This window comes from Poecilia reticulata, linkage group LG19 (assembly GCF_000633615.1).
Source record: "Poecilia reticulata strain Guanapo linkage group LG19, Guppy_female_1.0+MT, whole genome shotgun sequence".
NCBI classification, from domain to species: domain Eukaryota; kingdom Metazoa; phylum Chordata; class Actinopteri; order Cyprinodontiformes; family Poeciliidae; genus Poecilia; species Poecilia reticulata.
This window is the reverse complement of record NC_024349.1, coordinates 27,010,607-27,024,928: the sequence shown is the minus strand read 5'-3', so window position 1 is coordinate 27,024,928 and position 14,322 is coordinate 27,010,607. Positions and strand designations below refer to the sequence as shown.

The 14,322-nt window shown below is 39.4% G+C and overlaps 1 protein-coding gene across 1 annotated transcript in view; it reads left to right on the top strand.

The window, feature by feature from the left end:
- Positions 1 to 1,679: 1,679 nt before the first annotated feature.
- fmn2b (formin 2b) overlaps positions 1,680 to 14,322 on the top strand; it is a 95,424-nt gene continuing 82,781 nt past the window's right edge. Inside the window, exons 1-3 of the mRNA XM_008438065.2 lie at positions 1,680 to 3,564; positions 5,757 to 5,989; positions 10,771 to 10,949. Coding sequence (XP_008436287.1) covers positions 2,030 to 3,564; positions 5,757 to 5,989; positions 10,771 to 10,949 — 1,947 coding nt within the window. The 5' untranslated portion in view covers positions 1,680 to 2,029. The remainder of the gene's footprint in view (positions 3,565 to 5,756; positions 5,990 to 10,770; positions 10,950 to 14,322) is intronic.

Sequence of the window (14,322 nt, the reverse complement as noted above, 5' to 3'; positions counted from 1 at the left end):
CACAAGCTTTGATCCAAGCAAGACATTCCGTTTCAGATTTTGGAAATCTGTGAATTTTAGTTCCACAAACACGATCAGGATACCTGACATCACCTGTATAGATACCCAACTGACGGAAAACCATTTATTTACGAGCCCTAACACAAAAACTTTCTGTCGGTCTGGTAGTCCACTATGTATATTAGCATAAGTTTGTGAGACGGTAACCCACGTGATAGCTGCGCTGTGACGTAAAATTAGCATTAGCCATTGTAAGGCGGACCCTGTGGTAAGGTCCATTCTCCTGCCTTGTCTGCTTTTAATTACGTCATCAAAAACGGCAGACTCTTATATGTAGTACCTAAATTCCGCCACTAGATAGCAACAACTGAACACTTCCATAGTTTAAACCTGTGAAATGTCAACAAACCGACATACAACAGCACACTGCTCATCATAAAGAAATGAGAACATATTGGTCTCAAACTGGTTTTACTTAAAGGAGCAAATGTATAAATAAAAAAGGAACACAAAATAGCATGTGTATTTTTAATGGGACATTCATTTCCAATATCTTATATCAGCTGCTGTTTGTTACTCCTGTTGTTTTAAATAACTGATTCCAAACTAAGCACTTAATTTTCTGTTTTCAACTTTAGTCAGTACAAATCATAATCACAAGTACCTTATAAAATTGACATTTAAATTTATTGTTAAATATTATTCTAAATATAATTTACAATGTATGATAAAACTGCTGCCTAAACTTAGAGTTAAACTGATGCATTAAATTGAGCAAGGGCTTTTCCTTTTCTCAAAAGTTAACTTCTCCTCTGTCTTCCCATTGATGCAACACCATAAGATCTTGATACAAACGCAGCCGAAGGATCAATGCCGTTTTTGCTGGTGTCTTCTTATGTTTTATCCTTACTCATAATTGGATAGGATTTCAAAGAGTAACTTTACTCAAAAGAAATTCAAGTAAAAGTTCAGGTTTTATAAACAACTTAAGGTTATAGACAACTTGTAAATCAATTTCTTTTTACATTGTGAAGTAATAGTTATAGGCTATTTTCTGCATTATCCACATAAGTGACTATAGTACTTGTATATCGCAGCCATCGCTTCATCCTGTGCAGAGTCCCTCAAGAACTGTGTTTTGACTGGTTCCAAACATAAATATAAAAATATTTATGTTTTATTTGTTTTGGTTTGCAAAATCAGCCCTTCAAAAATCAGTGATCTGTTAGGCTAGCTAGGCTTTTACGTAGCCTCGTATAAAATGTACACATTTTATACAATCAGCTGAATATAACAGTGTTGCATAATTATTTGGAGTGAACTGGCCTTTATGTAATTGAATCTGAATGTGACTACACATAACTAGATGGTAATCAAGCTATAATTTGAACAGAATTTTTACTCAGTTGGATTTCATAGAGATTGGATATATTGTGCTTTTGCTCACATTTGGGACCGGTGGAATGGTTTTCAAAAAATACATTTATTTTGTGCTGAGGGTAACATTTTAAAAACCCTAAGCTTCTCTTTTGGACTATGGATAGAACATGTAGAAAGATGCCGGAGAATCATGGGAAATGTAGTTAGACTGTGAAATTAGCTGCAGTGGCAAGTGACACCGCTGAGGACTGGGCTTTGTTCCCACTCCAGTTGCTGCACAATCCGTTAGGTCTGCCTCCCTGTCAGAGCTCCAGGGAGAACATAGAGCTGGCGTCATCCTTTCGGCAAACCAAGAGAAGGAAGGGGGAGGGTAAGACAGAAATGGGTAGGAGAAGGAGGGTGCTGTGTGTTTCTACCGCATCAGCGCCAACATCACTGCCTTCGTCACCGGAAAACAACAAGGACTGACTAGCTGAGACTAAAGAGAAAAATTACTGTTAACAGTAGCAAATCTCTTTCCATCAGATACGGATTAGGCCACTGCGTCTTCACCTTCCTTAGCCAGAGGCATCATCTCCCGAGAGAGAAAGAGGTCTTTTAGGCATGGCTTGAGAAGAGAGGACAACAGCCATCGCTCCATCCTGTTAAGATGGGAAATCAGGAGGCAAAGCAAAAGAGAGCAGCGGCTTCATCGGGTAATGGAAGCTACCCTTCGCTAAATGAAGGATGGAGGGAAGGAGGAGGGGATTTGACAAAAAGGGGGGGCAAGAAACTCGGCAAGCAGGGAGGTAAAGGAACAAACAGCAGTGGAGGAGGAGGGACTCATGGCACTGGACCAGGAAAAAAACGAAATAAATCTGATTCCAAGTCCTCCGTTTTTTCCCTCCGAAAAAGGAAGATAAACCTGAAAGGCTCATCAATACCAGGTTTAAATGAAGATGAATCTGCTTCTCAACATGATGATCTGGACAGCACCAAAACACCTGACCTGTCTGCAGATGAGCTAGGACACTCAGATTCTGAGGCTGCATTTCCTGAAAAGAGAAAGAAACCAGAACAGGAAAACAGGAATAAAGACAGAAGAGAAGAGGAAAAGTCACACGTGCAATTGAAAGCCTCAACAGAAACCACATCACCCACAGAAGAAGCAGGACAAAAGGGGGGTAGCTCAGGATCGGACACTGATATATACAGTTTTCATTCAGCAGCTGACCATGAGGATTTACTTGCAGACATCCAGCTTGCTATTAAGCTACAGCATCAGCAGCAACATGATGGGAAGAACACAATCTCAGAGGTACATGAAGGTGGAGTGGGGGACCTGAATTGGAGAGCAGCAGAGGAATGGACTAAGAAAAGTAATGGGGTGGAAAAAGAAACTCATCAGGAAGTGGTTGGTATGACCCCAGAATTAGAGGTAGGCTCTGATGCACTATCATTCCTAGAGACAGAAAGTCATGTTTCTCTCAATCCCACAGACTCGCTTCCAAAACTGTCAAGTAGTGAGACACACCTGTCCTTTCATACAGAGATAAAGGGACAGGGGGAGGTCCAGGAAGGGCTGGGGCCACCAAAGTTAAGTACGAAGAAGATGAGAGAGGGACAAGCCTTTCTTTGTATTGCTACAGACCAGCATGTGGACATCTCCATGGCAACTGGAAGTGTGACAGTCAGCCCAATCACTATGGCAACCTGTGACAATTGTTCACCTATAGACTCAAGTGAAGGTAAATGTCTTGGAAGGATGGAGGAGTTCAGTCCCCCTCCAGTCAGCAACAGTAAAAGTACTGAACATGCAGAAGGACTTGTGTTTGATGAAGGTGATGGTCAGTTAGGCTCAGGTTCCAGTGCAGAGTCCCTCGAGGACTGTGTTTTGACTGGTTCCAAATCCAATCAATGTGATGCTTCCTGTAATGGTTCCTCACCCTCTGACCAGCTCTGCAGCAGGGGCAGCATCTGCTTTATCACACTGACGCCCCAGGGGAGCCCAAAGTTGGCAAAGCAGCTCTTCAAGTCCACCCATTCCTCCAACTTTTATAGCCATGTGGTGAAATCCTACCCCACTATCTTTCCATCCTACATCAAGACCACTACGCGACAGCTCAGTACCCCAGGACACTCCCCAGCTTTGTCTCCTTCCCACAGCCCACTTTCTCCACGGAGAGCCCATCTTCACAATCGCAGGTACATATACTACTCCTCATGCTTGTCATTTAATGTTTTTTCATATTTGTACTCCATTTTGTGTTTTTACAGAAAATTATCCCAAAAATTAGACTGCACATTTATAATCAGATTCTTAGTTATTTATACAAAGTAATGTAACTGAAACAGATTTTCAGAATTATTTTAGGATCCAATCTTTTAAACTATGGAATAGGCAAACAATAATTCACATCGTCACTTCATTAACTGTACATCAAATTGTTTCTAATGAGATTTGAGAAGATTAACAAGATCAAATTCAAAAAATACTTTGAGATCCCAAAGGGAAAGTAAATGTTGTAGTTCATTAAATCTTCTTCACAATTGTAGATTGTGATGGTTGTTGGCAGGAAAGATCTGTAGTGGTCTGTACTACAACACATTTGAAGAAGCCTCTGACTGAAGACACTTTGTTTTTCCAATACAGTTTTATGAAGAGGATGGCCAGGTTTGTCCATAAAGTTCTTGATTTTATGGTGAATCCTTCTTTGCATCATCATCTTCAGTTGATTATTTTTTTTTTTAACAAATTAACGTTTAAAAAAGCATGTAAAAATTATGTTTTTCTTGTGAACAAAGTGATAACTAGTTACAGAAAAGTTAAGCCCACCCAATTGTATTATCAACAATCTTATCAGTCTGGTTAAATAATCTATCAGTAATCAGTCTAAATGGCCACTGACTTATGGAGTCCTGATCAAATACTTGATTGAATGGAATAAAAGTGTGTCTTAATGGTCAGAGGTCATCGGCAAGGTCATAGCAAGAATGTTAATTTCCCTGGTCAGTCTCTGGGCAGGTTGATGTAATCAAGAATGATTTATGAGATTATGAAGTGAAAAGCCAGTTTTAGTAATTAATTGCATCCATGTCTGATAAGTTATTATACAGATGTCACTAAACCAAAGCAAACAAAACAATAAACAATTCACAAAACAATTTCTTTGCCTTCATCAATAATGAGTACAAATCTTCTAATTTATCAGTCACATTGTTTCCAAATGTGCAAATATTTGAAAACTAGAACATGTTATAATCTCATTTGGCAAACTGTGAGCATCACATATACAATATCACACGCACACCTTCCACATGAGGTCAGCTTCAGCTCTTGGTGTTGACCATCTCCACGTGTGCTGGAATCCAAACGTTCCCTCATTTGTTCAGTTGCGGTGACTTTTGCTTAGACCATTTTCCAAGCATAACAAACATCCTTTGAGTAGTCAGACATTACAAGAGAAATATATTTTTTAAATAATTTTTTTCAAAATTACAGTGTTGGTACCTAATTTGAAGTTGAATATTTAACTTTTACATTCAATAATTAACCAGTTAGTAAAGTCATATACAGTTATCTGATGAGAAATTAAGTCAAGAAATAAAACATAAACAAACATCAAATAGAAATAACTTCAAAAGGACTTTCCAAAAGGAACTGAGTGAATATTGACTCAATAAAAATAGTCTTGGTTAAGAAAGATGGCTTTACCAATACCTATCACTACAATAGTTGCTCAGAAGCAAAACTATAGACAAACTTTGTTAAAATTTTGAAAGGTTAGATGGCAAACCAATAAAGGCTTTTAAGAAGGTTTTTATTGGCTCTACTGGCCGTTACTTTGCACTTTTCAGAGGAAAGTGGGTTTTGAGAGAGGGGGACCACATGCAGCAAAGGTCATCAGGCCGAGATTGGAACCTGCGATGGCGGTGTCGAGGACTGAGGCCTCCACACAACCACACAGACTCGCTTCCAATGCTGTCAAGTAGAGAGACACACCTGTCCTTTCACACAGAGATAAAGGGACAGGGGGAGGTAAACATCCAGGGTCATTATCTCTGCATAACCTGTAAAGCTCAGGCAAACAGTCTGTGGAATAAACACTTTTTGAGTTCTGTCTGATGCCATGGTACAGGGTGTAAAAATGTGTGCAAATCATTTAAATTTACAAAAATATTGCTACAGGTAGATTGTTGCCTATATTTCTTGCTTTAAATATGAGTAAAGACTAAAACAAGACCTTTGCACATCACTATGATGTCTATATGAGAACTAGTGTTTCCAAAATAAAGGGAATTTTTTTAAACAAAGGGAATTCTTCCACAAAAGTAATAGACTGTTGAACTGTATTGAAGCCTACACAGAAGTTAACCAGAAACATAAATGTTGACAGGATGGTGGCTGGAGAACAAGAAACTCACAGACAACGGTCACTTAGCCTTACTGGGACTCTAAGCCGATCAGCTGACTGGACAGAGGAGCTTGAAAAGAGGCTAAGAGGAAGAGAAGTGAATGGAGGGGAGTATCTGATGGGCTACAGAGGAGGAGGCAGTCAACCTATCTGTGCTACCAGAAGATCCTCATGTGGACAGGTCTCCCTCTGTGCTTTTCAGGATGTCTTCACAGGTGAGCAAAGAACATGCAACAGTAAAATGTTGAGAAGTCGTCACTTTTTTACTTTAACAAAGATAGAAGAAGCAAGATAATCCCAGATGTTCTTCTGTTGATGTAGTATTGATGTTGTACAATTAACTTAATATTTCAAAATAATGACTGAACTAAACTAACCCGATCTGTTCATAGTGCACTTCATCTGCCTCAATTTTGGTATTTATTTATGTCTGTTTCAATGTTTTCTTCATGTCAAGGTTTCTACAATACATGAATTTTAATTTTTGGCCTCGTTTTCAGCCTAGTATTATTGGGTCATGTGCCACATTGAAGTCCACCTGCTCCCCCATTAAATTGTCTATTTGCAAGTGAAAATGTGTCGGAGTAATACTTTTGTAATTAACTATGGCACCATGTATTCTGACCACCATGTTTTACTGTGTCCATAGTCTTTTCTGGGTCATAGGTAGAATTGGTTTTCCACTACACTTTAAATGTTGCTTGTTGGTAGTGAGGTTAATTGGCATACCAGATAAATAAAAAAAATAAAAAAAAGAACGCCCTCCATCTTAAAGAATTAGCAGCATTTAATTTTCTCTAGGAAAACAAAGTTACACAAGCCAGTTTCTTAGTGAAGTCAGTTATACAAATCAACTGGTTTGTTTGCAAACCCGGCTATTGGAGATCCAACCCTTATCAGAAACCCAGAGCCACACCAAGCCGTATGTAACAGCCGCTCTTCTGTGTGGGCTAGATTTGTGAAGTGCACAATCTATAGCTGTTCAATCAAAAATGTATCTTATATGACCTGTGTATCTCTGCTGCTCCTACATAGTCACCATATTCTTACTTCATACTCATAGTTGGTCCTCTAATTAAATCAACAGATTTAATAGAGAATCTGGCTGTAAGTCTGTGACCCAAAAACTTACAGTTTGGGTCACAGCTGTTAAACTTTTGCCAAAGAGCCAATGACCTGCAAACTTTAGCTGTGTCTCTGATTCAGAACACCTGAATAAAATTAATCTTTAACATCACACTGTAGAACTTGACTTCAGACTGAAGATGCACTTTTGGCGTTTGAGTCAGGTTTGGTGAATAAATGATATAAGCTGCAGTAAACAGGCCCTGAATGATTATAATTTAGCACTACTAGTTTAGCCGAAAGGCCTGAACTACGAGTGGGTAGGTTTTCAAATAGTCATAGCCTTTTCTTTTTTTCTTTTTTTTTAGCAGATAATGGACTGCGCATGGCTGTGTAAGATATTCAATGTCTGAGATACAGTTTTAAAACCTAACCACGATTTAAACTTCATTATTTTATTCCTGACAGGCAAGGGCATAGGAACAAGTTTATCATTGGGGGGGACATATATCGGAAACCTGACAGATCTGTAAATATAGCTTGAGCAAAAATGTCAAACAATGGTGTCATCAATGCGTTACTCTAATCTGACCCCTTGTAATGCGTAATCTGTATTACAACTGATCCAATAATCCGATTAAAGTTATGTATCCAAGTCACTGTGTATCATTATATTTGTAATTCTTTTTAGAAAACACATATTGTTGCTTTCTTCTTTTTCCGTGGGGAGATACGTTTCATGCGTTACACCAGCATAGCCGTGGGAACAGGAAGGGACGGGAGGGACGGGAGGGACGGGAGGGACGTGTCCCCCCAATGTTGGAGGCAGGTGCATTTGTCCCGCCCAATAATTTCCTTTTTGTTGTTTAAAGTGTGAGCAATGGCTGATCATACTCAACCACTTAACATGTATATTATATTATATATTCAGAAGAATTACAGTGCTAGAGTATAAACCGGTTTTAATTTTTAAATTAACTAAACTAATTTACTGTGAGAAAAGCAGGTCAGGGAAGACATAGGAGAGTTTCAGGGTGTGAAGATATAAAAAATATATATATAAATTTTAATAGAACCAGAAAGGACAACAGGTGAAGACTGATGTCAGGTTGATTTTTTTTGTGTTACTTTTCAATATATTTTTCACTATTTCCACACTATTTATAAGTGTAATGGTTAGGAGACAATAGGAAAAGGGCTTGAGGAGAGGTTTAAAAATAAATGAGTGAAAACTTTTGCTGTAGGAAATGGGTTATGTAGTAAATAGAGTTGTATGGTAACATATACATCTGAAAATCGGTTGTTAAAATTGTCATTCTCTATGATAAAAACATACTTTTTATATCTAGTTAATTCACATTCTGATACTGTACATTGCTGTAGTGTCTGTTATAAATACACAAATCCATGCAGGATCATCAGGAAACAGAATAAGTAACTATGTCATCCTTGGTAATAAATTAACTACACTATATATCATATGTGTGTAGGCCTGTCACAATAACACATTTTGATGGACAATAAACTGTTCCAGAGGTTATTGTGACAAACAAGAATATTTCTGTTTTGAGATCATTTTTAAGTAATACAATGGCAAAATAATAATGCAAGAACACAATCTGAAAGGTCAGTAAGCTTTAAACTATAATGGACATTTAACACTGCAACTGGAAGAACATTTCAAATATCCAAAGATAAATAAACAAAACAACAAATAAAATTAATTTTGAAGTGTTTGTAAATAAACTTGTCCTTCAAAAAAAGACCTAGTTGAGACCAAAACACCGACCTGAAAGTTTTTATCATCCAATTTTTGGTAGAAAGAGAGGGGGGAAAAAGAGAAACGATAAATCATGAAAATGGAAATTATTGAATTTGTTTAAATTTATCATGTGATTAATTGATTGCTGTGACAGGCCTGTATGTGTGTTTATCATCTCAAGGTGGCCAACTTCCCCAAAAACATCTTCCATTTCCATCCATCCATCCATTTTCTTGCACCCTTTGTCCCTCAGTGGGGTCAGGAGGTGCTGGTGCATCTCCAGCCAACGTTTCGGGCGAGAGGCGGGGTCACCCTGGACAGGTCGCCAGTCTGTCGCAGGGCAACACAGAGACACACAGAGACACACAACCATGCACACACACACTCACACCTAGGAACAATTTAGAGAAACCAATCAACCTGACAGTCATGTTTTTGGACTGTGGGAGGAAACCAGAGTACCCGGAGAAAACCCACCATGCACAGGGAGAACATGGAGACTCCATGCTGAAAGACCGGGGCTGGGAATCGAACCCAGAACCTTCTTGCTGCAAGGCAACAGCTCTACCAACTGCGCCACTGTGCAGCCCATCTTCCATTTCCTTTTCAACAAAATGACTTCCAGGATGAATACTCACTTTATCATCTGCCTCACAATTAGCAAGATAAATACTCTGGCACAAGCTAGGTTCCAGATTCTGATATATTTTATTGGTCAAAATACATTTGGTTGTTGGTCAAAAATGCATTGATAAAAGTTGACTGGCAATTGAACTGGTTCTGCGTCTTTCTAGAGTAAAACATAGCTGGTAAAATGGGACTCAGCAGTTTTAAACTCAGTACAGTAGTTTGACCAACAAAAATAAAATCTAAAAAATACTTTGTTCTTGAATAAATCTCTAGATCAGTGCAACAGTTTGCCCAACAAATATAATTAAAAATGATGCTTTTCACATCTAACAGACACCTTAGCTCCTCACAGTCAACTCTGTGTGCCATCTCACTTCCCAGCCCTGCATTCACTAACTTCACTTTTCAATTTCCAGTCAAACATGAGCCATGGCTCTCAAAAGGTTGAAAAACACAAACTGTTGCAAAAAAAACCAAAATGTTTTTTTAGAGATGTGCCGATCAGGTTTTTTCCTGCCGATACCGATCACCCATAAGGGGTCACATAATTATTATTTTTTAAATCAAAAGCCCTACCGGTTACATCATGTGGAAAAAGGAACCATGAACTCACCTTAATTTAGACAAAAATTAGTTTTTAATAACTTTTTCCAAGAAAAAAACAGGCATTGTGCAAATTGTACTGCTATCAATAATACTACCTTCAACAGACTGATAACATATAAAGGCTCTGAAGAGGCTAAATAATGCAAAGAGCCAAAATAAAACCTCTCAACATTGCCAAAAAATTCAAGAATAAAACTTAACATTCAAAGGCAAAAACAGGATCCATTACAATAAACAATCCTGAGTTACTGAATGAAAACTTCCTGATAGCATGGCGGCTAGCTGATTACTGCTAGTTCTGAGTGGCTGTTTCTGACTGAGCGGAGTAATTATGCAGAACATAAATGTAGAATCTAGTTTTTTTTTTCTCCTGTTATTTCAGCCACAAACATTTCATTAAAATATTTACTGTTATGTGTTTCTATCTCTACCTCACTCTGATTCTCTGGGTCTTGATGTCCCTGCATGGATTCATGGATTTATAACAGACACTACAGCAATGTACAGTATCAGAATCTGAATTAACTAAATATAAAAAGTGTTTTTATCATACAGAAAGGGAATTTTAACGATAACCCATTTCCTAAAGCAAAAGTATGCTTGTTCATATTGGTAATTGCTCTTACAGCTGGCGTCTCAAAGCTTTAGAAATGGCTTTATTGACTGTTGTATGTGAATAACTTCATTAGTATTTGCATTTATTTTCACTGAGTCACTGTTTTTTGAAATCTTTTAGCCTTTGTTTTGGTTTTTGGTGGCTTGTTGACATAACTTAAGGAGGGCTTTTGAAGCAAATCATGTTAAGGGCCACAGACCATCTTTGCCTAGAACTGAACTAAAACATAAGAAATTTAAGGTGATTTACAGAATGTAGTGGCTTTAAATATTCACAAAGTGTTGTTGTTTTGCCCCGTGTATTCTGCGACTATGCAGGTCGCACTCTTCTTGAGAAGCTGTTTTTGCAGCAGCAGCAGGAGGAGACAGAAGAGGCCGAGAGGCTCTGCTCCAAGATCTTGGCCATGGGTCTCCTGCTTCCCTTCACTGACTGCTTCAGAGAACAGTTAGGCGGCAGCACGGCTCAAATTTCATCCACTGCATCAGCCAAGTTTGACGTACGTACTTTTATGTTTACACATCTTTTTGACACGTTTCAAAATTCTCTAAGGGTTATGTGTAATTTATCATCACTTTATCAGCAACAGTGCCAATCCCATTTGGCATTTAAATATTTACTAGACACATTCACTCATGATGGGTATGAATATCAGATAATTCTTAAAAAATTAATTTTGTATTAAAGCCATGTTTTCTTCAAGGAGGATTTATCATACAACATTTTTAAGTTGTATGTTAACAACTTGTATTCAGAAAGTTAGGAATAACCACTAAGGGTAATTTGGTGACTTTGCCAAATTTTTTTGACCTGCAAGAAAATGTGCAGGTCAAATCAGACACCAAGTTGTTATAGGTGTCTGATGGCATTTTTTATTGCATCCCCCAGTTGCTTCCAATCTTCTACCATATAGCTTTATGGACTCAATACACTGGAGGCGATGTCACCCCCTCTCCATGGATGTCCTATGAAACTTGTGTGATGAGGTGACAATCGATTCCTGTCCTCCAGCCGATCGGTGAAATTTGTTCATGTGAAATTTCAAGCTTGTAGATATGCATACGCCACAGCAATGCAATACCATCCATCCATCCATCCATTTTCTTGCACCCTTGACCCTTAGTGGGGTCGGGAGGGTTGCTTGTGCCCATCTCCAGCTAACGTTTCGGCCAAGAGGCGGGGTCACCCTGGACAGGTCGCCAGTCTGTCACAGGGCAACACAGAGACACACAGGACACACAACCATGCACACACACACTCACACCTAGGAACAATTTAGAGAAACCAATTAACCTGACAGTCATGTTTTTGGACTGTGGGAGGAAACCGGAGTACCTGGAGAAAACCCACCATGCACAGGGAGAACATGCAAACTCCATGCAGAAAGACCTGGAATCGAACCCAGAACCTTCTTGCTGCAAGGCAACAGCTCTACCAACTGCGCCACTGTGCACCGGATGCAATACAAAAAGTTAAAAATTGTTCAACGTTTGTCATCGCTGTCTTCACTATCGAGTCGTGTGTTGGGTTCAGCCAGAGTGGCAGGAACCTGGCGAGTCTCTCTGTCGTTTGCCACTCCCTGTGTGTCAAGCGCATTAGAATTGAGCTGGAGTTGAAAATCTTAAAGGTAGTTCACATATTTAATTGTCCCATTCAATTCCTTGAATACACCATCAACACCCACAGCAAGATGCCAACTCTATCATGCTTAACATTTGGTATAATGTTTTTAGCTTTGAAAGAGTCACATTGAGGTCTAAAATATACTTCTTGTCATTTGGCCACATTGCTCAATTCTAAAACATGTTCATGAGGTTAAGTCAAGCTTCAAAGTATAGGGTTTGGAGCACATTATTTATTTGACATCTAAGTGAGGAAAATAAGTATTTGAACACCCAGCGCGACATTGCAAGTTCTCCCATTTAGGAATCATAGAAGGATCTGAAATGTTCATCTTAGATGCATGTCCACTGTGAGAGACATAATCTAAAAAATAAAAAAAATAAAAAAATCCGGTTGTCACAATGTATGATTTTTTACATGTATTTTAGTGTTGTGGTTGCAAGTACAGTATTTTCTGGACTATAAGGCGCACTCTCAATTATGGGGTCCATTTCTGTATTTAACCCATACAAATGGTGCACCAAATTATAAGACGCATTGTAAAACATGCGGTCAACAACACCAAAAAAAAAAGGCAACGGAAACAAAACAGTAAGTTTAGTTGAACTTTATTCGACTATGTAACAATACAGTCACGTTATTTTTTATTCTTCTTCCACAAATCCATCAAAGTCCTGCTCTTCTGTATCTGAATTGAACAGCTGGGCAATTTCGCCATCTAACATGCCAGGTTCCCTCTCATTGTTGGAGTCAGTCTCGTTGCCAGGTGGCTGTTCAGCAATGATGCAGCTTTTAGGTGCGCCTTATAATCTGGAAAATGCGGTAAGTAATTGAACACTTGCCAATCAGCAAAAATTCTGGCCTTCAAAGCCCTGTTAGTCCTCCTCTAAACAGGACATGTCCACTTCACTTATTCTTCTTAATTAGAAGCACCTGTTTGAGGTCATTAGCTACATAAAGACTCCTGTTCACCCTACACAATCAGTAAGACTCCAACTACTACAACTACTACCATGGCTCAGACCAAAGAGCTGACCAAAGGCACCAGAGACAAAATAGTTGTTTTATCGCGGGAACAAATGAAACAAGTGAGCACATAGTCTTACAGGGATGTAAGACTTTGTCAAAGAGATTGTTTGGTTTATGCCAGAATGACATGGAAATTTGGTAGTACAGGTTCAATGAGTAAGACGAGCTCTGATGAAAGAAAGGACATAGAGACTGTCGGGTGGTATGTTCTCAGGTTCGGTCTGTTGAGCTGCCAGTACCTGGCCTCTAATTTCCCCAAAAAAGGGCTCCAATGACAGTGGTGGAATGATGGTGGCAGCGAGTGTGTCTTGATTGGGGGAAAACTGTCTTGAAAGTGCATCTGGTTTGGTGTTTTTGGACCCAGGCCTGTAAAAAATTGTAAAGTTGAATCTGGAGTGAAAAACTGACCAGTTGGACTGACTCAACCTTTTGGTTGAGTCCCAAAAGGTTGAAGATAGGCTAGGTTTTGTTCAAACAATGGGATGTTCAGCCCACTCCAGCCAGTGACGGCATTCATCAAAGGCACATCTTTATGGCAAGGAGTTCTCTATCGCCTACATCATAGTTTTTCTTAGTTGATGAGAGACGGCAGGAGGAGAATGCACAGGAGTGTAGTTTGTCATCAGCTGGTGAAATCTGTGACAGAACCGCTCCAACCCCTGAATCAGAGGTTCCCACTTCAGGAATAAACTGTATAGATCACATCTGTCAAACACAAGGCCCAGGGGCCAAATGTGGCCTGCCACAGCTTTTTATGTGGATTCTAGACTTTTTTTTTGAAGGTTTTGTTGGCTCTAGTGGCCTTTATTTGAAAGTAGCGGGGGTAATGAAAGAGAGGGGAGACATGCGGCAAATGTCGCCAGGCTGGGAATCGAACCTGCAACCACTGCCACGAAGACTAAGGCCTCGATACGTGGGTTGTGCTTTGCCCCTGCGCCACCACAGCACCCAAGGTTCTAGACATATGCAGTTCATGTATTGGAGAAATAATTAAATGTTGATGACATTTGAGGATATTTGTAAATGCTTTTTGTGGAATCCTTTATGCCCAGCCTCACTCAGACTCTGCCTCCAGTGGCCCCTGGGTAAATAGAGTTTGAGACCCCTGATCTGGAATGAAACCCTCCAATCTCTGGGGACGAGGTCGCCCAGGTGGTCAAAAAGCTCCTCGGTGGCAGGGCCCCGGGGGTGGATGAGATCCGCCCGGAGTTCCTTAAGGC